This window comes from Schistocerca americana, chromosome 9, assembly GCF_021461395.2.
Source record: "Schistocerca americana isolate TAMUIC-IGC-003095 chromosome 9, iqSchAmer2.1, whole genome shotgun sequence".
Classification (NCBI taxonomy): domain Eukaryota; kingdom Metazoa; phylum Arthropoda; class Insecta; order Orthoptera; family Acrididae; genus Schistocerca; species Schistocerca americana.
The window spans coordinates 141,046,364-141,073,154 of NC_060127.1; the positions used below are offsets into that span (position 1 = coordinate 141,046,364).

At 43.3% G+C, this 26,791-nt stretch overlaps 1 protein-coding gene across 5 annotated transcripts in view; it reads left to right on the forward strand.

The window, feature by feature from the left end:
- LOC124551086 (F-box/LRR-repeat protein 17-like) overlaps positions 1–26,791 on the forward strand; it is a 72,452-nt gene that overhangs the window by 25,122 nt on the left and 20,539 nt on the right. For all 5 annotated transcript variants that reach the window (XM_047126016.1, XM_047126014.1, XM_047126015.1 and 2 more), the window contains exon 5: positions 13,549–13,737. In XM_047126016.1, coding sequence (XP_046981972.1) covers positions 13,549–13,737 — 189 coding nt within the window. The remainder of the gene's footprint in view (positions 1–13,548; positions 13,738–26,791) is intronic.

A 26,791-nucleotide genomic window follows, 5' to 3' on the forward strand; every position in this document is an offset into this window, starting at 1 on the left:
AGACTCTAAAATCCAAACACATTGGTTTGTCTTCAGAAGGGACACAGAATTATGGTTGACACACTGGTGATAAAGAAAATTGAAAAATAACAAACTGAATACTCTTTTTGTAGTTTTAATTTAAATTCATCACAGGTACTTTTGACAATAAATAGCTTTTGCCATCAACTATGACGAATATACTGTGGAGCACAGAAAGATATCTTACTCCACTAGACGGTGCTTTGGGGAAAGAGACCACAGTTAATACTAAAATTTCATTTTAACTGTATTTTGTCTCCTCAGAATATCTGAATAAAAATTGGTGATTTCAGACATATTAGTGTGATCTGAATATTCTGTGAACTTTACGTGCTAAATTTCACTTTGGAAGTAATTACCATTGATAATGGAACAAGAGTTTTGGAATTTAGTCAAGCTTGGTATATTGGGACCTATATTTTTACTATTCAAATTGTCTTAAAAATGTTGGTGGAATTGAATTCATGCATCCAGTATGTAAAAGATAAATACAAAAAGTATTTTTCCAAAAAGTTTTCAGCTAAACCTCACACGCCTCCAAAAGTGTTGATATTTTTTGTCATAGTCTTTTTTACCTGCTCTCTTCTGTCAGAAGTTAAATAACTGAATTATGTGCAAAATTATGGGCATTAACTGAGTAATAGATTTTACTTTTATTTTGAAATCCACTTATATGTAAAACTTAACACTGGAAAAACCTGAATGGAATAACAGTGTGAATTAGGATAGGTTACTGCTCACCCCATTGAAGAGGCCTTGAGCTCCACAGTTTGGTTCAACACCCAGAGACACCAGTGACCATGTGTGTATTTGTATTTGTATTTATTTATTTATCCTGTGGATCACATATTGTACAAAGTACACATGATATAGGACAAGTAATTTTTCTTAACAAATATGTAGTTTGGAGAAAAAAAAATAGGCAATGGACTGCCATTTAAAAAATGTACACAAAATTGTTCATTGATGAATATAGTAACTTCACATACAGAGAATACAAACAATTTACATGGGGAACTAAGAAACATGTAGGCAATGTAGTGCTACTTTAAATTTACACAATAATCACTGAGATTACAGAATAGTGAAAATGTCAACTGGAAACACAACAGAAGGACAATGTCATTTAAAAACTACATTAAACATGAAATTAACATTGAGATTTCACAGACAATTAAGTTTTAATACTAATAGAATGTGTACTTGTACATTCAAAAGCAAGTTAAAAAATTTTGGGAAGTGAAACTGAAAAATAGTTGTGTATAGTAGAAATTAGGTTATTATTTTGCCTACAGAATGTTTTACTCTAATCACAGTATTTTACAATGGAACTTTATAATTTTTCATTTCCAGGAATTCTTGTACTGAATAAAAACAGTGCTTTGTCAGAAATGCCTTTAGTTTATTTTTAAATATTGGATCTGGAGCAGTTTATATTTGTTCTGGAATTTTATTGTGTAATACGACACCCAGATGAGTTATATATTTTTGGTATGATGATGTCCTTGAAAAAATTTGATGGATATTAGATTGCCCTCTGGTATAATGAGCGTGTATATCATTGTTTTGGATTAATTTGCCTGTTCTTGAGAGGTATTCCCTGGTGAATAGGATTGTTTCTTGAATGAATAGAGATTGGATGCTTAGAACATTAAGTTTTATAAATTGACATTTACAGGATTCCAGCTATTTGAGGCCACAGATTATCCTCAGTGCTCTTTTTTGTAGTTTAAATATATTTGTGCTGTGTTTAGTTGCTGTGATAGTATGGAGAGAGAGAGGGGGGGCTTATAAATCTGAGTAAGGGCTTTATCCCATAGTTTAGCCTACTTTTAAGTGTGCCCATCTTCCGCACAACCCCTCCTCTGTGTGACTAGTACCACTCTGTCCTAATTCATACCTTTAAATTTTGGTTGGTTATCTATACATTCCCAATTAGCCAAAGTGAAGTTTACACATCGTGCAGTCATTTCCACAGAAGGCATGTAATTCTGATCATTACGTATCACTGCGTTTATTGCTCAGTCTTTGACACAAACAAATTTTGTTGTGTCCATCCTCTATAAGTAAATGATAACTGCACAAAATTTTAGCAATTTTTCTGTCTGTGTTTCCATTTTATTGTACTCTAAAGTTTCGAAGTTTTGTTGTTTTTACCATTGTGTTGGCACGAAATTACACTTTAATATTTGGAGAATAAATGAAATTTCTGTTTTCTCAAATGAAATGATACAATTTTCGAGACGTTTTTGATCTGATACAATTATGATTTTTATGTATTTTTTATCAGCCAATCTATGTGAAATTACATGGTTATATACTCTCTAGACCAGGGGTTACCAACAAAATTTTCTCGAGGACCCCCTCATTGAGTATGATTGGTACCTTGTCGTATCACAGTATCAGGCACCTAAAAAAGCCAAATTAAGAGTCTTTTTATACATTTTCTATTTCTGGTACTTAGAAAAAACATTGACATATTCATTATTGAAAAAATATTGTTCTTAGCCGGCCGGTGTGGCCGTGCGGTTTAGACGCTTCAGTCTGGAACTGCGTGACCGCTACGGTCGCAGGTTCGAATCCTGCCTCGGGCGTGGATGTGTGTGATGTCCTTGGGTTGGTTAGGTTTAATTAGTTCTAAGTTCTAGGCGACTGATGACCTCAGAAGTTAAGTCACATAGTGCTCAGAACCATTTGAACCACCATTGTGCTTAAAACTTTTTCAGTTTATTGTTATTGTTAAAGATTTGATTATTGCTAGACGCAGAAGTTAGCGTTCGCTAAAGCGCTGCTCATGCAGGAAGTGGCCAAAACAAAAACTCTATTATCATACGAAATATATTTAATATATTTTTTATTATAATAGCATCTCGCGGATCCCTCTGGCATAGCTCGCGGACCCCTTGGGGTCCGTGGACCACCTGTTGGAAACCACTGCTCTAGACTATAGACTGTAAAGAAAAATTTCACCCCCCCAAAGGGGCCCACAGTCCTTTAGTAAGTACGTGTGTGGTACGCACGGGCCCCCGAGCTATTGCAGTCTCCTTTCCTTTCCTTTGAAGCCTGCATTACCATCCCTGTTCCTCTCCCTCCTTATCCTTGCTCCTTTGTTTGTACCCCCTCTTTCCCTCTTAGTGGACTTCTTTATGTTGACCTGGCTATCCTCCTGGCTTTGTTTTGGTCTGTGCTATTGTTTAGTTTGCTGTTTCCACGTCCTTTTTGGCGTGTTTTGTCCCCTTGGGGTTTGACCTCCATTTCCAAAATTTTCCATTCAGTGTGAGCCACTTGGAGATGAACTCCCTACCTAGCTTCCATGGCGCAGGTTCCTCTCCCCCTCCCCACCCCTTTCCCTTTGCACCCTGGCCCCCCTCCTGCTAGGTCACCAGCACCATAGCCAGTCCATGTGGTGGGGCTGTTAAGTACCCACTTGGCGTACCCCCCTGAAACCACAGGGATCACACTACTAGTACCTGAGCTGTTAATGGCTCGTGTATGCCCAGGAGTCGATGCTCATCATTTTGGGGCACCAAAACTCCCTATAATGGCCGTCGTGCCATATGGCTCTTGCTGCGGCTGGGTGGCACCCACGAGGTGAGCCCCTGATCGGATTGGGTGGTACTAGGGCGAACGCCTTGTGCATGAAGCAACAAAAGCTTCACCATCATGGCCATCCTGTGGCCGTCTCTAAGAGTGGTAGCAGATGTGACACTCCTTCTTCTGATCCTTCAGCCTTCCCTCCCACGGCCACCCCCTGGGAGGAGGGTGAAACTCGCCAGCTTGGGTTGAAACCTTTCCCTCGGTACCTGGTTTGTACCAGGACGGATGGCGATAGTTTTGCCATGACCAAGCCTTTGTTTTTTGTGGAGACGGTTGAAGATAAGTATGGCGAAGTTAAATCGATGAGTAAAATGCAGTCCGATGCTTTGCTCATAGAGACATCTTCTGCTGCCCAATCTGACGCCCTGCGTGCTTGTAACCATCTCGGTGACATCCCAGTCTCCGTCACACCCCACCAATCTTTGAACTCAGTACAGGGCATTATTTTCCACCGAGATCTACTCCTGCAAACTGACGAGGAGCTCCGTGCTAACCTCGAGTGGCGAGGGGTTTGTTTTATCCGCTGTGTGCAGTGAGGCCCTCCAGACAGTCGCATCGCTATGGCCGCCTTTGTCCTGGCCTTTGAGGGTAATGTCTTCCCAGAGAAGGTCAAGTTAATGGTGTATCGGTGTGATGTAAAACCTTATATTCCACCACTGATGAGATGTTTTAAATGCTTAAGGTTTGGACACATGGCTTTCCGCTGCACCACTGATCACCTCTGTGGTGACTGTGGGTGCCCCCTCCATGAGGGGAGTGCCTGTGCTCCCCTGCCAATGTGTGTAAATTGTAATGGACGGCATTCTCCACGCTCACCTAAATGCCCGGTGTTTGTGAAAGAAATGAGGATTCACGAGTACAAAACCTTAGATCGGCTCACCTACACTGAGGCTTGTCAAAAATATGACCGGCTCCATCCTGTGTCTATGGCATCTATTTTTGCTTCAATTACGCCCATTCCCCCTCCTACTCCCTCCTCTTCCCATCCCCGCCCCCATTTGCACCATGCCTTCAGCCTCCTCCTCCTCCTCCTCCCCCCCTCCTCCTCCTCCTCCTCCCCCCCTCCTCCTCCTCCCCTCCCCCTCCCCCCCCTCCTCCTCCCCCCCTCCTCCTCCTCCCCTCCCCCTCCCCCCTCCTCCCCCTCCTCCCCCTCCTCCCCCCTCCCCCTCCTCCCCCCTCCCCCTCCTCCTCCCCCCTCCTCCTCCCCCCCTCTCCCACTCTCCCCTCCTCCCCCCTCCTCCCCCCTACTCCTCCCCCCTCCTCCTCCCCCCCTCCTCCTCCCCCCCCCTCTCCCACTCCCCCTCAGTACCAATACCCACCCCTTCGGGTGCTGCTACCCCTCACCTGCCAGAGGAGTGCTCTCCTCCTTCGGAGGCCACCAGTACTGGAGCTCCCTCCCGGGACTCCTCTTCCCGGCACCCCCTGAAAGGTGATCTGCTGCTCCACATCGGCAGTGTGATTCCTTGCCTGCCCTCACTGAAGTCTGCCCTGCTCTTCCTTGCCAAGAGAAGAAGCAGAAATGCAGGAACAAGGTCAAGGCCCCTCTGGTACCCCCTGAGGTGCAGCCTTTCCCTCCTACAGTCAATGAACCAACAGAGTCTGGCCCCACCTATATGGATATTACCCCATCCTTATCGGTGACTGATAGTGACTCGGTGGTGTGACCGACTCCAGTCCATTCACTTCCACTTTGGACTCTGGCTTGAGAATACTCCAGTGGAATTGTAATGTATATTTGTGTCACCTTCCAGATTTGCAGCCCCTTCTTTCCTTCTACTCTGCCGCTTATAGTGCTCTCTAGGAGACCCATTTTGTCAATTCTTACTCACCCACCCTTCTTGGGTTCCACATTTTCTGTCGGAACCGAATTGGCACCTTGTGGGCTTCTGGTGGTGTTTGCGCCTTGGTCCGTAAGGACATTGTTAGTAAATGGGTTCCCCTCCATACCACTCTGGAAGCCATTGCTGTCAGGGTCCATCTGGCCACTCCAATCACAATCTGTAATCTCTACCTCCCTGACAGGCGGCCCACATCCCATGCCTTCACCACTCTTCTTCAACAGTCCCCTTCTCCCTTCCTGTTATTAGGGGACTTTAATGCCCACAACCCTCTTTGGGGTAGTCATGCGACTACTGCCGTGGGCAGGACAGGTCCTCTGTTTACTAAACACAGGCACTTCCACACACTTTAGTGTGGCGCACGGCGCTTTCTCAACCATTGACCTCTCCATCTGCAGTCCTGGCCTTCTTCCCTCCATTCAGTGGGGCGTCCACGATGACTAGTGAGACAGCGACCATTATCCAATTGTTTTGACCTTCCTTTAGTGTCTCTCACTCCGTCACCCTCCCAAGTGGGCCATATCTAAGGCGGATTGGGGTGCTTTCTCCTCTGCTCCCATCCCCCCCCCCCCCCTGTATTGCCATATGACAGTGTTGGTGAATCTACTCAGACTTTGACTGTCTCCATCCTTTCAGCAGCTGTTTCAGCAATCCCTTCTTCTTCAGGTTCTCCCCACTGGAAGATGGTCCCTTGGTAGACTCCGGAAATTGCTGCAGCTATGAAAGACTGCTGCCGTGCTCTCCAACACTTCAAGAGGCACCCTTCTACTGCTCTTCTTCTGGTCTTTAAACAACTCCATGCCCGGGCCCGCTACCTAATCAAATTTCAGAAACAGATTTGCTGGGAACCATATGTAGCTGCCATAGGTCCCCACACCCCCTCTTCACAAGTCTGGGTGAAACTCTGACGAATTTTTGGCCACTGTCCTCCCACTGGGGTTACAGGAATTTCTGTGCATGGTGTTGTCCTTACCGATCCAGACTTTGTGGCAGAAAATTTCGCTCAGCACTTTGCTCAAGCTTCGGCATCAACTCAGTATCCACCCACGTTCCTTCTCCTGAAAGAGCATTCAGAACGACTGCCTTTGTCTTTTGTTTCTCACTGCTCGGAGCCATATAATGCCCCATTGAGTGAGTGGGAATTTGCCAGTGCCCTCGCCCTTTGTCCTGATACGGCTCCGGGATCGGAACGGATACATAACCAAATGCTCCAACACTTACCAGTGGCTGGCCACCGTCGGATACTGTCCCTCTTCAACCGTCTGTGGGGTAAGGGGGTATTTCCTACACAGTCGCAGGAAAGCATTGTTGTTCCCGTATTGAAGCCAGGGAAGCTGCCTCTTCAGTTGAATAGCTACCATCCAATTAGCCTTGCTAACACCCTCTGCTAGCTCCTTGAATGCATGGTGAGTCAGCAGCTGTTTTGGATCCTTGAATCCCACGATCTTTTGTCATTGACTCAAAGTCGTTTTTGCTGTGGCTGCTCTACGGTGGATAACTTGGTCCACCTGGAGTCTGCTATCTGTCGGCTTTTGCCCATCAGCAACACCTCCTTGCAGTCTTCTTTGATTTGCATAAAGCTTGTGACACCACCTGGTGCCACAATATCCTCACCACCCTTCAAAAATGGGGCTTCCGTGGTGCTCTGCCCATTTTTATCCGTAACTTCCTTTCTTGTCACTCTTTTCGGGTCCAAGTTGGCTCCTCCTACAACTCTCCCCATCGGCAAGAAAATGGCATTCCACAGGGTTCCGTGCTGAGCGTCCCTCTCTTTCTCGTAGCCATTAATGGGCTGGTGACAGCTGTAGGGCCGACAGTGTCCCCCTCTTTGTATGTTGACGATTTTTGTGCCTACCTCGCCTCCTCCATAATGGATACTGCAGAACGCCATTTACAGGGCGTAATCTGTCCAGCGCACTCATGGGCTCTCTCCCATGGCTTTCAGTTTTTGGTGGCCAAGACTCGTGTCATGCATTTCTGCTGTCGCCCTGCAGTCCATCCCCATCCGGAACTGTTCCTCGATGGCCAGCCCCTCGAGATGGTGGACACTCATGCTTCTTGGGTCTGGTCTTCGATGCCTGGTTGACATGGCTGCCTCACCTTCGCCAACTGAAGAGGACGTGCTGGTCTCATCTCAATGTTCTTATTTGTATGTGCAATACCACATGGGGTGCAGACCGCTCTGTTCTCCTGCGATTGCATCAAGCGTTGGTCCAATCTTGTTTGGTCTATGAAAGTCCTGTCTATGGTTCTGTGTTGCCTTCGACACTGCAGATACTAGACCCCATCCACCACTGTGGGGTCCGACTTGCGACTGGTGCTTTCCAGAGGAGCCCTGTACTTAGCCTTCTCACAGAGACGGGGATTCCACCACTGCAAGTTTTGCGCCAGCAACGTCCGATATGAAACGTCCCCTTAGAAAAATTTATACAGGACTGTGCTTAACCTGACATACAATATTTTTAGCGCAACGCTATCTGACTTTCAATACTCCCTACAAAAGAATGGCCCTGACTAACATTAACCTATGCGTTTCACAAATCGCTTACCTCACAAAAATCTTGGTTACTCGAACTACTGCAATACAGCAAGCGCCACTACTGCCAGCTAAATAAAAGATTCAAACTACGGAAGGCACTAACTACTAATAGGCATAGTTAGCAAAATGAAAGATTTTAATAGAGAACAAACAATGTATTTACCTTAATAGTTATAATATATATAGCAGTTCATGACAAATTACAAAACTCCGCCATCTCTCTCCCCACATCCAATCCACCACTGCTGGCGGCTCACCTCCAACTGCGCAATGCTACGCGCTGTTCACATCCAGCTGCCGCTGCCCAACACTACAATGGCAGACAACAATGCAAACTAGCCACAGACTGCACACAGCACAGCCAGTGATTTTCATACAGAGCGCTACGTAACATTGCCAATAAGAAAACATAAACAGCCTACTTACAGATATCTTATGCGCTCCACATTCGCTGCACCCCAAAGCACGCTAATTATGGTCTCCTTTATCCAGACACGATCACCCTGCTGCAGTGGCGGCCACGATGTGGGGTTACCATGGCTGTCCGCACTCAGTCGCTCTTTTCTGAGCTCCAGCAATTCAGGGTTCAGAAGTGATCTACACTGATGACTCCATGGTTGTTGGCTGCACTGGTTTTGCTTACACCTATGCGCGACGCATGGAACTTCATTCCTTGCCAGATGGCAGTAGTGTTTTTACTGCTCAATTGGTAGCCATCTTGCGCGTACTGGACTCAAGACTACCCTTCACTGTCTGTAGTGACTCATTGAGCAGTTTGCACACTATCGGCCAGTGCTTCCCTCGTCACCCATTGGTCCCTTTATCTCCTCACTCAACGTGGATGCTCGGTGGTTTTAATTTGGACCCCAGACCTTGTTGGGATTCCTGGCAGTCAACTGGCTAAATTGGCTACTACCAGGCCATCTATTGCTATTGGCATTCCAGAAATAGACCTTCGCTTGGCATTACGACGTCAGGTTTTGGGCCTTTGGGATGCAGAATGGATCACTCTTTCTTCGCCGAACAAGCTCAGGGCAATTAAGGATTCTACAGCTCTATGCCGGTCCTCCTTACGGGCCTCTTGTAAGACCTCTGTTGTCCTCTGCTGGCTCTGCATTGGCCATACTTTTTTTTTGACTCAGGGTTGTCTCCTCCATCATGAGGACCCGCCTATCTGTCATTGTGGATCGATGTTGACTGTGGCTCACATCTTATTGGACTACCCCAACTTAGCTACCCTGCGACGGACTTTAAGCTTTCCAGACTCGCTACCCCTGGTGTTGGCTGACAATGTCTCAGCGGTGGAACTAGTTTTATGTTTTATTTGTGATGGGGGTTTTTATCGCTTTATTTAAGGGAGGGACCTTACACCTTATCGGTGTTGCTTCCTCCTTCACCCTGTCTGGATTGGCTTCAACTGGGCTTGGTGGTTCATCCCGGCCCTCTGCCTTCCCACTCCTTTCGTTACGGGGTCTGTTATGTCTTGAGCGTCTCTCTTATCTCTTGTATAATAGCTATTAATTTTCCTTTAGAATGTAAAATTAATAATTGAAGATTTGAGAGGCCTGGATAATATACTTTTGATCCAACTGGAAATTTAATTGATTAAACTTAGAAGTAGGTTCAATTACCAGTAATTTTTTCTAAACAGTGCTACATACATTTTTTCTGAACAGAGCTCGGATACTACTTTGTAAACTGGTAAATTCTCCCCACTGATGTTTTAGGATACTCAACAGTAACAAGCACATGGGGAATGTGAACCTCTCATTTGGGCTAATGGAATGAGTGCAAAGGTCCTCAGGAATGTGTAAACTGTACCGTGACATCATGTTGTGTTGTATTTAGTTCTATGATTGTCCGAAACATCCACAGTTCTAAATATTTAAAAGCTACATACCTTGCTGGTATCAAATTTTCTTCTCACACAAAAGATGCTAATTTATTCTTTAAGTTATATTACGAGGTGGTCTCGAGACATCACAACACTACTCCTCCTCCTTACTTGCAGGTTCCCTAAAAACTCTCAAATGGTTTAGAGTTATGGAAACTTCTGCCTTCAGGATGTGTTTGAATTCTGAGGACCATTCTGCACAAGAATAATTTGCCCAATTCTCTTCCAAAATAAAGTAAAACTGAACTTTGGTGACGATAACATGTTAAAACTGAAGCTAACTAGATGAAGATAGTATTTCATTTTGTAGGGTCTTTGTGCTATCTTTCAGCTATTCTTCTCGTGTCTTTTTAAAATTAATTTGTTTAATGGTCCCTCGCAGTCATTACCAAAATAGTGGATTTTTTTTAGCATTCTTCAATATTCTTTTAGATGAATTATAATGGGATGTACAGTGCACTGGTATCGCTGCGCTGTGTCCCTGGATAGTGAAAGAATAATTTTCACTTGAGCCCACTGATATTCTGCCAACAGTTAAATCGGATGATTTTTTAAGAGTCTTACAACATTTTGATTCCTTCCTATCCAGTCAACACTTACAACGCGTTGTCTGGTTCAGATTCATTGATAATATTTTCACGACTTGGGCTCGTGATGGGAAAATCCTTGCTTGTATCTCCACTTCCTCAACATCTGCTCTGAAATCCACTTCACCTGGTCCTTCTCAGCTTACCAAGTCTTTTCTTATGTCAGTCTCAACCTCTTCTGTTCATATCGAGTGGACCAACCACCAACTATATCTCACTTTGTAAACTGTCAGCCATTCCATCTCAAAAAGTGTCTTCCTTACAGTATTACTGCATCTGCAATGGAAAACAGGAGTTGGCTAAATGTAAAGATTACCTTACATACTTTACGCGATCAGGTCCATAGGATCGTGCACGGCTATGAGTCTCTTCTTCCAATGGAATCTGTTTTGTGCCTTCTGTCACCAGTCACCTTCTGTGATCTGCAGCAAGTCCTTGTACATTCCATTTCTCCACATTTTCTTTGGTATTTCTAGTGGTTTTCTTTCACATGAAGCAAAATCCATGGATTTCAAAGGCCTTCGGTATTTACCCATCTGAGTGACATGTCCTGCCTATACTAGCTGCTTGTTTCTGATCAGGTCTGCAATGTTTGGCCTGTTACAGATTTCAGCCACCTCACAATTATGTTGGATCTTCCGTTCTCCAATGATCTTATCTTCTGCCAGATCATAGAGCTCTCGTAAGACTTTTTACTGGAAAATGAGAAGATTATTTAAGTCTTTTTTTCTGCATATTCCAAGTTTCACAACTCTACAGACCTAGATTTTACGTCAGTGTTTTGCACAGGTGGAATTTGAAATTCCTTTAGAGACTACATGATTTAAAAAGCTGACACAGACTGAAGTATGATCAGTTTGCAACTCTGATCCTTGCTCTGATTTCTGCCTCACACAATGTGTCATTCGTTTTTTTGAACACCAGGTCGAACAATATCGGTGACACACCATTTTTTTGTCTGAACTCTGTTTTTATGTAAAAGCTCTCCTTTTATTTAAAAGCTCTCCTTGACTTGTTTCACAAGCTTCATTTTCCCATTGGAATCAGTGAGACAGGCTCGAACTAGGCTGATGAGTTTCTTGGGCATTGCAAATTTGGTTAGGCAACTCATAAGTCTCTCTCAGTGGATGCAGTATATCCGTTTGTAAAATCCCTGAATAGCATATGTAGGTCTTTGCCACATTCCCACATGTTTTCAGTAAGCCATTGCAGCACATAGATGTTGACATATGAACAGCCCTTTCTGAAACCCCTCTGATACTCACCAGTCACTGCTTCTGCAAATAGCTGGATTCTATCCAGTATACAGTTAGACAAGATCTTACGAGAGGCACCCTCTGTAGTAGCTGCAATCCTTTTTCTCATCTTTCTTGTATACAGAGCAGACGACTGTTGTCTTCCAATCTTCTGGGATATCCTCCAAAATCCAGATCCTCTTGATTAACTGTATTTTCTTCTGGAGTGTCTCTCCTTCAGCTTGAATGACATCTGCCTAGACTCAATCTTCTCCTGGACTTTAATTCTCCTTCAGTTTCATTCTCTAAATATTCATTTCCTCCAATGTGGGTGATCTTAATTTCCTCCAGCAATTTAAATCTACAATGTCAGGATGTTGAAATTCAAGCACATCTTTAAGATCATCACAGTTGAGGAGCTCTCTGAAGCATTGTTTCCATCTCACAGCAGTATTGAACTAATTGGTGAATGTGGTCCTGTTATTGTCCTTGATGAATTTTTGGCAACTCTGGTATCTATTCTTGAAGAAGGTGACTTTACAGCACATCTTTTGCACTTCTTTCCCCAAGAAATCTTGTTGAGCCTCCTCATTCCTTTGATGCACATTCTCTTTGCTCTCGTCAGGATTGCTCAGTTATTTCTCGATATTTCTTTGAACTGTGCTTTGCCTCGAGCAATATGTGCGACTTGTAGCAAGCCTTTCTCGGCTTCTCTTCTCTTCGCAATGCCTTAATGCATTCCATCTCCAACCCAAATCTTGTTGCTCCTGATTTATTTGTTGACGACTACATTAGCCATCTCTTCCTGCAGAATTTCAAAGCTTTCTCTACAGCTGTCAAGGTTCATTTCCTCACTCTGAAAAATGTGAAAAGGTGAAGGACAAGGAATGGGAAAATAGAGCATTCTGAGATACACTTCGTCTGGTTCTTCGATCGAGACCTGTCCGGCTCGGGAGACCCTCCCAGTAGCTATGCTACCGCTTAGCTCTTAGTGTCACATGAACATGCAAACCTCTCGACCCACACGAATAGTACTGCTTTAAGACAGTCTCTCCTGGAGAGGTACTGATAAGCATACCAGAGGTTTTATTGACAGACTATTCTATCCAGCTCATCCACAATCAGATATCCACTGCGGCCTCCTCTAGTGACACCAGTAAATGTGTTAACTGACCACTGACCAGCACTCCTCTGATCACCCAGTGTCTCCTTGGCTCTGAAGAGCTCAATCCATCCTCCCCAGGGGTTCAGCTCTGAGATGAGGGATATCCTACATGCATCACCCAAAGCTGTGTTCTGCAGCCCACCAAACTTACAGAATATCCTTGTTCATCCTGCTCGCAACCCTGCTCCCGACCCTGCACCCCATGAGTCATTCCCTCATAGTCGACCAAGGTGCAGTACTGTCCCAAAGACTACCTGTGACCTCCTACCATAGCTAGTCACTGGCTTTTCTTACCCTGTAAAAGGTGCAGCTATATTGAAAGGAGCCACATTATATATTAACCATGCAGCAATTACTGTACAAATTGTAGATCGTGTTTTGCTTCTTATGTTTAATCCCTGCTGCCTTAAGAATGTCAGACTGTCTATTCCAGATGGAATTGTTTCAAAATTAGTTGAAATCTGTAAACACTATAATGTATATTTGCTTTTCTCCAATAGTTGAGTCATTGCTTCAGCTCTTCCTACATTTCTGTGGAATTTTCAGATGTCGATTGTGTGCTGACTCCCCACGTTTGACTGTTACAGAGTTGTGAATTTGACTGAGTTGTGTAGAAGGATTTACCTGTACACCTCATCAGCACATAAAGCCGTATTGTGCTCTTCTCCGCAGGAGTATAGTTCCGCTGCTACTTGTGTGTGCCGACGTGCTGGAGCACCTCGAGCTGATAAACCACCACGAGATCAGCGTCGAGGAGGCCACAAAAACTCTCACCGCCCTGGGGAAACTCCACAACCTGCGGCGTCTCCACTTCGGTGTCACTAATCGGGAAGTCCAACACTTGGTTCCTGCTGTGTTTGAGTGAGTTACACCAGATTAAATATCATACTTTTCTTTTAAAGTGGAGCTCGTCCATGCCCACAATCACACAGTGACCATTACAAAAAGATCTGTTAGTTCTGCCATGCACAGTGCTAGTATACCACTATAGGGCCATATCATACACTTGGTCAAATTATCTGCATGTCTAGAATTGACTACCCATTAACGTGGTCCCATCTAGGAGATTGTGGACTCAGAGATTGAGACTAAGGGAAAGAAAGAGCTGCAGCATTCGCTTTGGTGAAAATACCTCTGTGAGAGACCAGACAGAGAGCAGGACAAGTGGTGGGACTAAAGTTATGTGCCACTCACAACAACTTGTACTCTGTACTAGGGTACATCAGTAATTGGATCTTCGGCACGTTGCCATAGTCGTCCGCACCTGTGAAGGCTCTCTTTTCTGTAAAAAGCCTGTCATCGTTGGAGTGACTAGTCTAGTTATAAAATTTGCTTCTTATTGTATTAGTGTGTAGGGGCTGTTCGAATGGCTGTGCATGGGACTACCCAAAAGTTCAATGCTGCACTGTGTGGAGCATCTGCAGCATGCAGTTCGCTCCCTGCTCTTTGCTCCCTCCTCCCTCCCCCCCCATCTCTGCGGCCACGCACACCCACCCACCCACCCACCCACACACACACACACACACACACACACACACACACACACACACACACACAGAGAGAGAGAGAGAGAGAGAGAGAGAGAGAGAGAGAGAGAGAGATATGAATGGTCTGCAAAGTTTTCTCTGCCTGTAGTGAGTTTTTCTGCTGCATTTGGTTCATTCTCTCATTTCTTACAGTGGAAAGATGAGTACAAGTGAAAAGCACTAGCTGTGAAATTTTGCTTCCCGCTCTGGGAAAAATGCTTCTAAAGCTCTCGTGGAGTTGTAAAAGTTTGCAGAGTTGATGCTGTGTGGAAAACTTGAACGTACCAGTGCTTTGCTCATTTCTAATTTGGTGAAATGTTGATTGATGGCACACCTCATTCTAGACATCTGGCAGTTTCTACATTGTACAGTCCAGCAAAATGAGTGTCGACTGGAAGTGTGCTATGTTTCAACAGAATGTCACCAGACTGTCACAGATTTTTTTTCTAAAATAGTTATTATTAGTGTTTCTCAGTACTAGGGTAATGACATGCAACCTAAATGACAATTAAACAGATGGAAGATGTCAGTGCTGCCTCCCCAAGTGGACATGTGAAGTGAAGTCACACATTGAGGTAGTGGTGGTTTGTTTTTGTTTTTTGTGTGAGGAGGATTGTGAAATCAGAGTTTATTCCATCAGGTCAGACCATGAGGAGGTATTGAATAGGATTGGGGAGAAGAGAAGTTTGTGGCACAACTTGACTAGAAGAAGGAATCGGTTGGTAGGACATGTTTTGAGGCATCAAGGGATCGCAAATTTAGCATTGGAGGGCAGCGTGGAGGGTAAAAATCGTAGAGGGAGACCAAGAGATGAATACACTAAGCAGATTCAGAAGGATGTAGGTTGCAGCAGGTACTGGGAGATGAAGAAGCTTGCACAGGATAGAGTAGCATGGAGAGACGCATCAAACCAGTCTCAGGACTGAAGACCACAACAACAACAACAACAGACCATAATAAAGTTTCCTGTTTAGACATTAGGAGAAGACAAAAGTGTGCAGTAGAAAGGTCTGATGTTTGTCAGCAAGTGACTATTTTTCTCAGCATGACAGTGCCCATGTCTATAGCAACTACACACCCAACTAAGTACATGCCTAAAGTGTAAATCACTTTAATGAGAAACAAGTTTAGAAGTTCCATTCACAGTCCAAGTGTAATGCCATGACAAATCTGATATGATGCAAAGAGCCCCAAGACTTCGAGTCAAGTTAACATGAGCATACAAGATAACAGAATGAAGTTGTGTGCACTCCATTCTGGGATTATATGGGATTGAGTGTTCATTGCTCATAAGCATCTCAAGGTGGCACCATCTATCGGCTGCACGTACTGTCCCCTATGCGTCCAATGTTTGATCGTGCTGCTGAGCACTGGAGCAGGTGAGTTGAATAGTGACAGTAGCAGTCACTGAGGTACGTTATGAGAGTTGATTTAGTGTTACCGCAGTCCTCTCCCCTTGAAGGTGTGACTGAGATGCTGCAAATCCCTCGGCATCCATCCTCTCAGCTTGGGATGGTGCTTGGTACCTGGGAAAGTGATATCCATAACATTCCGAGCACCGTCAGCTGTCACCCTTGGCAAGAACAAGAGCTCCCAGTTAGGCGCAACTGGAGAATAGGGCTGAATATGGTCTGTGCAGTGACGAATTCATCATAGGCTTTGAATGAGATTATATTTCTGCTTGTAACCTGGCTTTTAGACCCATTTCATCTATTTTCAGTGGTTAATTTCTTATGGCAAGTGACTTCAGTTTTATGATTACACAGCAAGACTTACTTACCCCACATTGTGCTGGAACATAAAATCATATCATACGGATGCCAAAAAAAGTATAAAGTGTTTTTTTAAGCTGTCAACAGGCATTGTGGTTTTAAGGCTCTCTCCTTTGCAAAATTGTTCCTGTGCATTGGGCTGTCAGTTGGATTCCTGGGCGGAGATGGCTTCTGTCAAATTAGATGGCGGTAGGCTCTCAGTTCCAATTCAACTTCGGAAACTGACATCACAGTGGTGTGCTGTGTGTGGCTGCTGTGCCCCACACAGTCACATCTGCAGTGCACTAGTTCCCACAAGACTTTGCCTTCCTGCCACACTTGTTTTGTCCTCAGCAGTGGTCTTCTAGCTACTACTGTGGGTAGAAAGGACGCATTGTGGCTCAGGCTCCATCTTTGACCTCTCAGTCTACTAACAACGTCTGCCCTTCAAGTGACAATCTGGCAACTGCTTCTAACAAACTATTCATCAGTGTGTGTATATTAATGAGACAGCCATACGGTTGCAAGTGACACAGGCACTGCAGCATCACTTACAAAATCTAACGCGTATCTGCCCCTCGGCTCCCCACCATTTTCTCCTACCTCGAGTCTTCATGTCAGTTATAGCAGGCAACAAATCTCTATTCTCGTACAGTCGATAGCAGAGGTGGCATACAAGGCCCTGGTCCTTTCATTGACTTTCCTTATATTGGACAGTGGTTTTACTGCAAATCTTTTTGACTCGGCTGCTCTTATGGAGTTTGGGTTTATGGTCATAGATTTGGTTAACTTAGTTTCTGACCTGGTGCCCTCTCAAGAAGTGGGTGAACTATGCAAGCAATTTTCAGACACATTTCCACCTGGGAAAGGCAAGGACAAGCATTACTCTTAACCCCAAAGCACAACCTCAGTTCTTCAGAGCCAGGCCAATGCGACATGTGCTTTGTGACCAAGTAAAGGAGGAACTCGACAGGTTCACTGCTTTGGATGTAATTGAATCTGTATTGTCTAGCCAGTGTGCTACGCTGTTAGTGGTTATTGAGAAACCTCCGCCACACACCGTCAGGTGGCTTGCGGAGTATTGGGGGGAGGGGGGGGGGGGGGGGGACGATTGGCAAGCTGTGTCTTTGCAGCAGTTTCGAGAGGACAATTAATGCACACTTTATGGTCAACACGTACCTCGTCCTGTGTCCATAAGAACTCATTGAAAAACTGGTGGGGGACAGTATTTTTCCATATTTGATGTGTCAGAGGCATATTTCCAACTATCACTAAGTGAGGAGTTCCTGCAGTTGCTTGGAGTCAACAGGCCCTTTGGTCTCTACAAGTACAGCAGATTATTTTTGGGATCTTGGGTGCTATGGCCTTTTTTCAACTTTATTTGGACCAACTCACAGAACAGGTCTCTTTTTGTATAGACTATCTAGCTGAAATTGTAGTCGTGAGTCCCATCACCAAGGAACACTTACGGAACCTTTGGCTTCTGTTTCAGACATGGCGTGATGTGGGTCTCGAGTGCAAACTGAATAAATCACATTTCTTTCAGCGATCTATTGAATACCTATGATGCATCATTTGCTTTCGGGAGGTCCAACTGACAGTCACGTCGAGGTTATAAAGGCCCTCCCTCGACCTGCTTATATCGAGGAGCTACACGCAGTTTTACGCAATGTTGCTTATTACCACAAATTCATTACACAGGCACCTATTATGGCATATCCTCTAAAGCAGTTGTCCAAAAATGGCACATTGATTCTTTGGATGCCAGCATGTGAACAAGCACTCAACAGTTTGAAAGACAGTCATCATTTGGACTTGTGCTTGGCCACATTTCAGCTGGGCTGACAGTTTGTTGTGGCTACAGATGCATCTCGGTAAGGCTAGTGGGCTACACTGGTCCTTTGGAATCCCAACAATTCCTATCAGCCAATACTACTTGTCTCAGACACTTCTCAGATTGAACAGGAAGCACTTGCCATTATTTACTCAATCAGAATGATTCATGTGTTTCTACTTGGTGTGAAGTTTCACCTGGTCACGGATCACACGTCCTTAGTCTCTCTCTTTAGCTGCACGGTGCATCTGCCAGTCAAGATGGCACACAGGTTTCAACAGCAGGCCAGTTCCTCAGCTGTTACCAGTATGAGATTCTGTTTTACCTGATGGCTCAGCAGTCCAACCCAGATGGACTCTCATGTTTCCCAATGGGACCTGACCTCAGCTTTGACTGGGAAGAAATCCTCCACTTTTACCTTAACAAAGAAGCTCAGCAGACCATAGACGGGTTCCCTATTATGAGCTCATGCAGTCAGCTCAGATCTCATTCTCTGCCAAGTGAGGCAACATATCCACAGAGGGTGGGTGACAGGGTGGCCTCTGGCTCGAGCCTCAGACCCTGTCTGTATTTATTTTCTTCTGTGCCACAGACTGCCTCTTGTTGACAACAGAAGATACAGTGCCACAGGCAGTGATTTGGACGTCCTTCCAGCAGAACAACCTGCACATCCTGCACTGTGGCCATGAGGGGGGGGGGGCATCAAGGACAAAGATGATGGCTCATTGCCACGTCTGCTTGCTGTGGGCAATCATGGGATTGAACATTTAGTCTCTGTTTGCCCCCAGTGTTCAGACCACCAACCTACTCTGCAGCAATGTTACTCACCATGAGCAGCACATACATAGCCTGAGGAATGTGTTCACCTGGATTTTCTCCTATCTGCACATATCTGTATATCCCATAGTGTAATATCCCAACACCCACTGCTGAATGTCACAAACATCTCTCATCTTCATAGAAGCTTGGGAGTGGGAGGTGCCATCCTAAAAATGTCATGTCAAACTTCAATACAGTGCAGTGATACTCCGAAAACTATAATACGCTGTGTCCAAAATTAAAGCAACAGATGGAAATTTTGCAATGCTGCATTTATTTAGCCACAAAACAGTATAAACATGTTATGGTAAAGTAGACACAAGGTAAAAAATACAGAATGTAAACAACTGCAACACAGATAAAAATAGATAAAAATGTTATTCACTTTTTCCAACTTAACGGATCTGCATACACATTCTGACAACTGATTAATGTGCTCAGTACGGGGTGTGACTACCACTGGCACCAATACAGGCATGATGACAATTGGCCAAGCTGCAAATGATGTCATCGATCTCGTGTCGAAGGAGTAATGCATGCAAGTATCGGAGAGTGGTCAGCGAAAGTTTACGTGATGCAACCCCTCTCATCATGCATCCCAGACATGCTCTGTGAGATTCAAATCGGGAGAGCAAGCAGGTCATGCCATGGGTGCAAGATCTTCTTTTTCCAAGGGAACAACCACCCACGATCTATGACGTTGAGCGTTATCATCTGTCAGTGTGAAGTCCAGGCCCACAGCACCTCACAGCAACCGCACATGAGATCTCGTGACAATACCTGACGGCAGTTAAATCTTGCCAATTCACCCGTATAATTTCATGAAGAGGTGTTAGTGTGGCTAACATAATCCCTGCCAACACCATTAGGGATCCTCCGTGGTATCAGTCTCTTTTCACAGTGTTTTGGACCCGAAATTGAGTTCCACATGCCCTCCAGATGCGAATCCATTGAGACTCACTCTCCAGACCAAATCGGGACTTGTCTGTGGAAAAAACATCGGCCCACTGTTCGACTGTTCAGGTGGCATGCTGACAACTGCACTCTAGACGTTCCCATCTGTGAGGTACACGTACGACTGGTCTCCGGCAGTAGAGGCCACTCTGCCGAAGCCTTCTGTGCACCGTCGGCCTCGATACGACACATCCAGTGGATGCTGTGGGGTCAGATGTCAGTTGCTGTGCAGTACTAAGCCAAATAACAATCCTCTCTTTCTGATGTCACAAATGGTAGCCCCTGACATGGTGTTCGGGATACGGTTTCGGTCTCTCTAAACTGTTTCCACACCTGAGAAATAACGGAACAATTCACATTAAGCCTTTTCCACTGTCCTGCTTCCATTCTTCCTATGGCTCTCCACCGCAGAGTGTCAGGTAGGTGTCTTCTCTGTGCCGCAGTGCACCCACCGTCTTTGACTGTGCACACAGCATATGTGGATGAGGGACTACCTGGAGAACACTTTCCTGCTCGATAAGTGCCCTGGCCTCATTGTTGGTGGAATGCCATATTCTGTACACAACACAATCGTACAGATGTCTCTTGACAGTTTGTACGATCACATCGTGAATTAGACACAGAATAGAGAAACAGGGGTTTTTTGCTTTAATTTTGGACACCGTATAATAGTCCTTCGAAACAAATATGTGCAAGGAGCAAAAATGTTAAAGTTTTGGCACTACAGACAGATCAAAGTCCGAGTTGGAAAACCCAGTCTGGAATTACTGAAGCACCTTTTGTTCAGCATATGTTAGCATATGTGTGATAACTGCTGTAGATGATTTAAAAATAAAGAAAAGTATTTACGTAGTTATGTTCACCAGTGAGTTCTGGAACCTTTCTTTTGGGCAGAGGGGCTAGGTTCAACTTAAGGGGATAGTGGTTCCAGAAAACAGAATTGTGTTGCAATAATTATAACAGGTGTTTGTTCTAGGACATCTTGCTGAGATTCTTTTCATAGAACTTAGTATTTGAAAGCTATTTCACAAATAGATACATTTTTAATGTCCTTAGTCATTACTAATACCTGTCTTTTCTCACAAAAAGAGGGGGAAAAAAGGAATTTGCCATCAGGACTAAAAATGATCTCTAGATTTAGATTAGTGCAGGAAGTAGTCAGGTTGGTGGCAGCACACGTATTCAACAACTGGCTGGAGTTTCAGACTGAAGTAAAGAACATTCTGTTGGGTAACCCCTCCTACTGCATTGCAAATATCTTCACAGAAACACTTAAAATTGAGGGTTAGGTTACTTTATAATCAAAATTAGCACTGTAATACAATAATGTTTTGTGGTAACAACTTAAGTGATTATAACACACGTAAGTAAAATGTACATGTTTGAGTACTTTTCACACCCCAGAGCTGCCTCTGTACAAGATCCATAAAATATAACTACTGTACAGTAATGTGTTGTGATGTAATAAACATTTTAATGATTTTTCAAACCTGCCTGTTTCAGTCCACAGCAAAAAAATTTCTCTTCCCATTGTTCAGCTGTTCCCTAGAGCCCTTCAAAGCACGATGTTCAAGCTTGGTGTACAGGAGAGACACTTTCCTGGTAAAAGGAGTTTGTTTTCTCACAGTTGAGGTGTGGCTAACAAGGATAGTGTGAATCGTAGGGATGTTTCGTGAAAAGTTACCAGTGGAGCTTATGGCACTATGGCGATGTCAAGAGTATCAGCTGTCGACTGTTCACTCGCCATGGCTGGACTGTGTCTCATGTAGTGGCAATATTGGACCCACCGTACAGATTGGATTAGGACCTGGTGGGAAGTTAATCTAAACAAAAAGTTTCCTATCATCTGTGATTAGAAATAGCCCTAGCCAAAGTAGATAATGTAGCTTATCCTACAGGATCCAAATATGGCTGCATTTTTCCATATGAATTTCAATTTTTGTTTCCTAACAAGGTCTGTTGGTATGTTCCAAAGCTTTAATGTTTGCCAGTGGCACAACTGAGCTAATCTAATCAAACTGTTACCAGACTAGCTCAGAAGATAGCAGTATGAGCCTGTGAGTGCTTTGCACCTAACAATTGAAATCCTTATCTCTCACAACAGGGTTAGTCAGAACACTGGGCTCACATACAGGAGGACTGTAGTTCAAATCTGTGTCTGGCTATCCAGATTTAGGTTTTCCGCAATTTTCTTAAATCGCTCCAGGAAAATCCTGAGAGGGTTCCTTTGAATGGGCACGGTCTACTTCTTTTCCCATCCTTGAAGCAATCTGAGCTTGTGTTCTGTTTTTAATAACATCAATGTCAACAGGACATTAAACCCTGGTTTTATGTATACAAACTGAAGCGTCAAGTGAAAATTTGTACCAAGGGTGGGAATTGAACTTGAGTCTCCTGCTTACTAGGCAGATGCGTTAGCCACTAAGCCATCTTGGCACAGCAGTTCACACAACTGCACGGATTACCCTGGCTTGCCTCTCCTCGATCCAAATTATCATTGCCGCTCCATACTAGTTTTAATTCCCCCCTTAAAAGTGAACAGAACTACAGAATTACTGAGGCTCCGTGTTTTGGAATACCACCTCAGCATCAAATGTAAATGGAGGATCCAGCCTGAAATGCAAGTGCAAGTACTAATGCAAATGACATGGCACAGTTTCAGAGACTTCGCTAGTCTCGTACAGATATGATTTTTTTGTGTATATATACTGAAGCAGCGAGTGAAAATTTGTATCAAGGCTGGGAATCGAACCTGCTTACTAAGCAGTTGTGTCAGACTGGGGCAGCAATGAGCAGTTAAATCGAGGAGGGGGGGGGGGGGAGGAGGCATGCCGGGCTAATCTGTGCAGTTGTGTGAACCACTGCGCCAGAAGGGTTTATTGGCCAATGCACCTGTATAGTAAGAAGACCTGGGTTTGACTCCCAGCCTCAGTACAAATTGTCACTTGCTGCTTCAGTCTACATACATAAAATCATATTTCTCTGAGGCCAGTAAAGACTCGGAAATAGTGTTATTTCATTTAAACCCTAGTCTTCATTCTTCCCTTCTTTATCTCAGAAATACTAATATTATTCAGTTTCAGACAAGTCAAAAGGCATGTTTGAACTGTGAGAAATCATTAATGACTGTACTCTAAATGAAACACACTGTGGAAATTCCTTTGTGTGGAGCTGCTTAACAAGTCAGGATGGAGTCGACACACAGATAAAATAAGCAAGAAACTCAGTTCAGTGTGTTTTGCCTTTAGAAGTCACTTCTGTATGTTGACCTAAAGACAAGAGTGTTGGTTTGTTTTGCGTGGTTTCACTCCCTATCTTCTATAGCGGTTCACATAAAGTGAAGTAATTGTTTGTTCAACAGAAGTAATCAGTATGGATATTGTGTAAAGTAGATAATTGAGGAACTTGTAGAAGAGTTTCTAAGGATCTGGAAATTCTTACATTCAGTTCCCAATACATTTACTCCTGTACGCTTTTAGTTGTTGTGTCAAGATATTTGAGAAGTTTCTATCTAAAGTAAAGCAATAAATTGGGAATTCCTACCAATTGGAAAGAAAATTAAAAACATACCAATGTCTTCTGAAATGCACACAAGGAGAAAATCAGAGAAATGAGAGCCTTTATATGGAGATTCAGCAACATTCATTTTTTGCAGTTTGTGCGTGGAACAGGAAGGGGGGAAGAGAGATTGGTGGCAGAGATACCTCTGCCATACAATGTAAAGTGGCTTGAGGAGTATAATTGGACCCTGCAAGAAGAAAGAACTGTGTTCAGTGGCACGAGTTTATAATATGTGGGTGTGTTCCATGATGTATCGACACACACACTGTCACTTTATTCCTTCTTCTTTCCGTGGCTTTGGCACATTCCATCCCCCACCAATTCTGTGAAGAACTTCCTAATATCTTGTCGTATCAGTTTACTTAAATGTTGAGTGTACGACAAACAATTAAAGGGAAAATCACAACACTATGTTGAGAAAGCAACTCACATAAAATTCAATCATATAAATGTATCACCAACTTCTGAAATTAAGAAAATTGTGTATTCCCTCAAAAATAAAAGCTCGTCTGGTTTTGATGGTGTTTCCAGTAGCGTACTAATGATTTAATAACATACAATAAGCTCTGCCTTCTCTGAAATATGTCATCCATCACTAGCTCAAGAATTTCCAGAGAGAGTCTTAAAGAGTGGTTTAACAATGGCATATTTCAAAGACGATAAGAGATAACATCAGTAACAATTGACCAGTTTCAGTACTGACATTTTCTAAACTTTTTGACAAGTTGATTTATTATAGAATAATCTCTCATGTAAGCTCCAATAATATTTTCAGTAAATCACAGTTTGGATTTCAAAAGAATTACTCTACTGAGAATGCCATTTACATGTTCACTCAGCAAAATTTACAAACGTTAAATAAGAGAACAGTGCCAGTTGGTATTTAGTACAACCAAAATAAGGCAATAGAGTTTGTGAATTACAGTACTATCTTAGATAAACAGAACTTTTATTTAATTGATGGTATAGCCAAGCAATGGATAATGTCAGATCTAACCAAAAGAATCAACCATTTTAGTCTGGGGACATTGTTCTGATTGGAGAGAATCGCATATGGGTGCCCTCGAGGCTCAATATTAGGTCTGCTATTATTCCTCATATGTGTAAGTGATCTTCCGTCTAATGTACATCAAACAGAAATAGTTATTTCTGCTAATGACTCTAGTGTTGTAATCACTCCAAGCATACATATAGCACCAGAAGAATGGTAAACAAGGTTCTTAAAAGTATCACTGAGTGGTTTTCTGTGATGGTATCACCTTGAATTAAAAAAATTTATTCAGTTTTGCACATCTTGGGGTTGCTACACCAACGGTAATAACATAATTAGGGAATAATAAATAGATTGGACGGTTCAAAATTTGTAGGTATCCATGTTGATAAAAATTTAAATTGGTAAAAGCACATTTTGGAACTCCTGAAACAACTTAAATCAGCCACATTTGCACTTAGAACCATCACAAATCTTGGGGAGAGACAGATCTGTAAGTGGATATATTTTGTGTATTTTCATTCAAGAATTTAATATGGAATAATGTTGTGGGGTAATTCATCTATAAGAAAAGGAAGTCTTCATTACTGAAAACCATACTATAAGAATAATACGTTGTGCTCACTCATGATCGTCTTGTAGAAATCTGTCTAAGGAGTTGGGCATTCTGACTAGTGCTTCACAGTATATTTATTCCCTCACGCAGTTTGTTTTGAAAAATCCAGCACAACTCAAAACGACAGAAGGAAAAATTAAATTCATTACTCCACATTAAGGTTGTCTTTAGCACAAAAAGAAATGCCCAATGCTACAACTAAAATTTTTGATAACTGACCCAGTGTTATAAAATGTCTGACTGACAAAAAGAAAAATTTGAAAACAAAATAAAGTTTCTCATCGACAACTCCTTCTGTTCCATAAAAAAAAAAAATTCTGTTATTGTTGTGGTGTCATCGCCAGACACCACACTTGCTAGGTGGTAGCTTAAATCGGCCGCGGTCCATTTAGTACATGTCGGACCCGCGTGTCGCCACTGTGTGATCGTAGACCGAGCGCCACCACAAGGCAGGTCTCGAGATACGGAATAGCACTCGCCCCAGTTGTACGGACGACATTGCTAGCGACTACACTGACGAAGCATCGCTCATTAGCCGAGCAGATAGTTAGAATAGCCTTCAGCTAAGTCAATGGCTACGACCTAGCAAGGCGCCATTAGCCTTACATAGTTTGATAGTTATTGTATGAAATGTCTCATCACGAACGTTGTAAACCAATGACGGATTAAAAGTTAAGTATAATAGCAGCTACGTACTTTTCTTGTTACCATTTATTACGTATCCTGTTTCAGACCTCTCTCTAGCCTAAGAGAGATTACGCGTGCCTTTCGGCTACTTCAGTGTGGCGTAGCTGTCTTGTTACGCCACAACAATTGTGATGTGTAAAAGGTGGTGGGCAGGAATTACTAACTCACAGATGTATATTTAAAAGTGATTGTAAGTACAGTTATAAATGTTCAGGATGAGCCATATTTACAAGCTATCTTGCAACGTGAACGAAAAATGACTCATTCCACTTTACAGTTTATGGTGCAGTTGAATTGTGGAACATGAAACTAACTAACTTGATTTTCAACACTTCCTATAGCATCACGGCTCAGCTGGATTCTCATCCTTTCCATAGAAAATACACCTACTGCTTGTAAAATTTGAATTAGTTAAATCTTAATTTCTTTGTTTTCTGACCCTCCTGTTCCAGGAAGCTCTGCTCCTTATTGAGGACTGCAGAACACAGCAAATGAATAAATGAGTTTCATATGACTGAGTATGAGTGTTTCTTATATACTGGAAAAGAAGTCATTTCATGTCATAAAATTTTAATTAGTGTCTAACAAGGTATACTGGCAATAAACAACAGTGTATCGAGGTAGGACTTCCTTGTATCAGTGTAGGAATTCCTTACCAGCTCAAAAAAAGAATGTTTTACCATGTTACGTATCAGGAGGCACAGGCCTATCAACATACATAAACTTACGATGTAGTTGTACAGCTCCAAGTATTCCCCACGAGGCACATTACAGTGTGTGGTGGAGGGAACTGTCATTTCACCTCATACCTGTTCTGCTTGCAAACGGTGCACAGGGCATGTAATATAATACCTCGTGCGAGGTCTAAATTCTCTTTTTCCAGTCACAGTTATTTTACAAACTGTGTGTGAGGAGGAAGCAATATCTAGCTTTTCACTTCATGGAACAAATTTTCTCAAAATGTTAACAGTAAGCTTCTGCACAGAGCAGAATGGCTCCTGTAACATCTGCCACTGGAATTCATACGGTTTCTGTTACAGTGTTGCACATAATATATAATGAAGAGAGAAAACTGGCTGGTCGTTGCTGGATTTTCTCTATTTGCTCTTTTAAGGGGGGACATATGCGAAGTTGCAGTACTTTGAAAAAAATCTGAAGTTCTCAAGGCATTGTAAC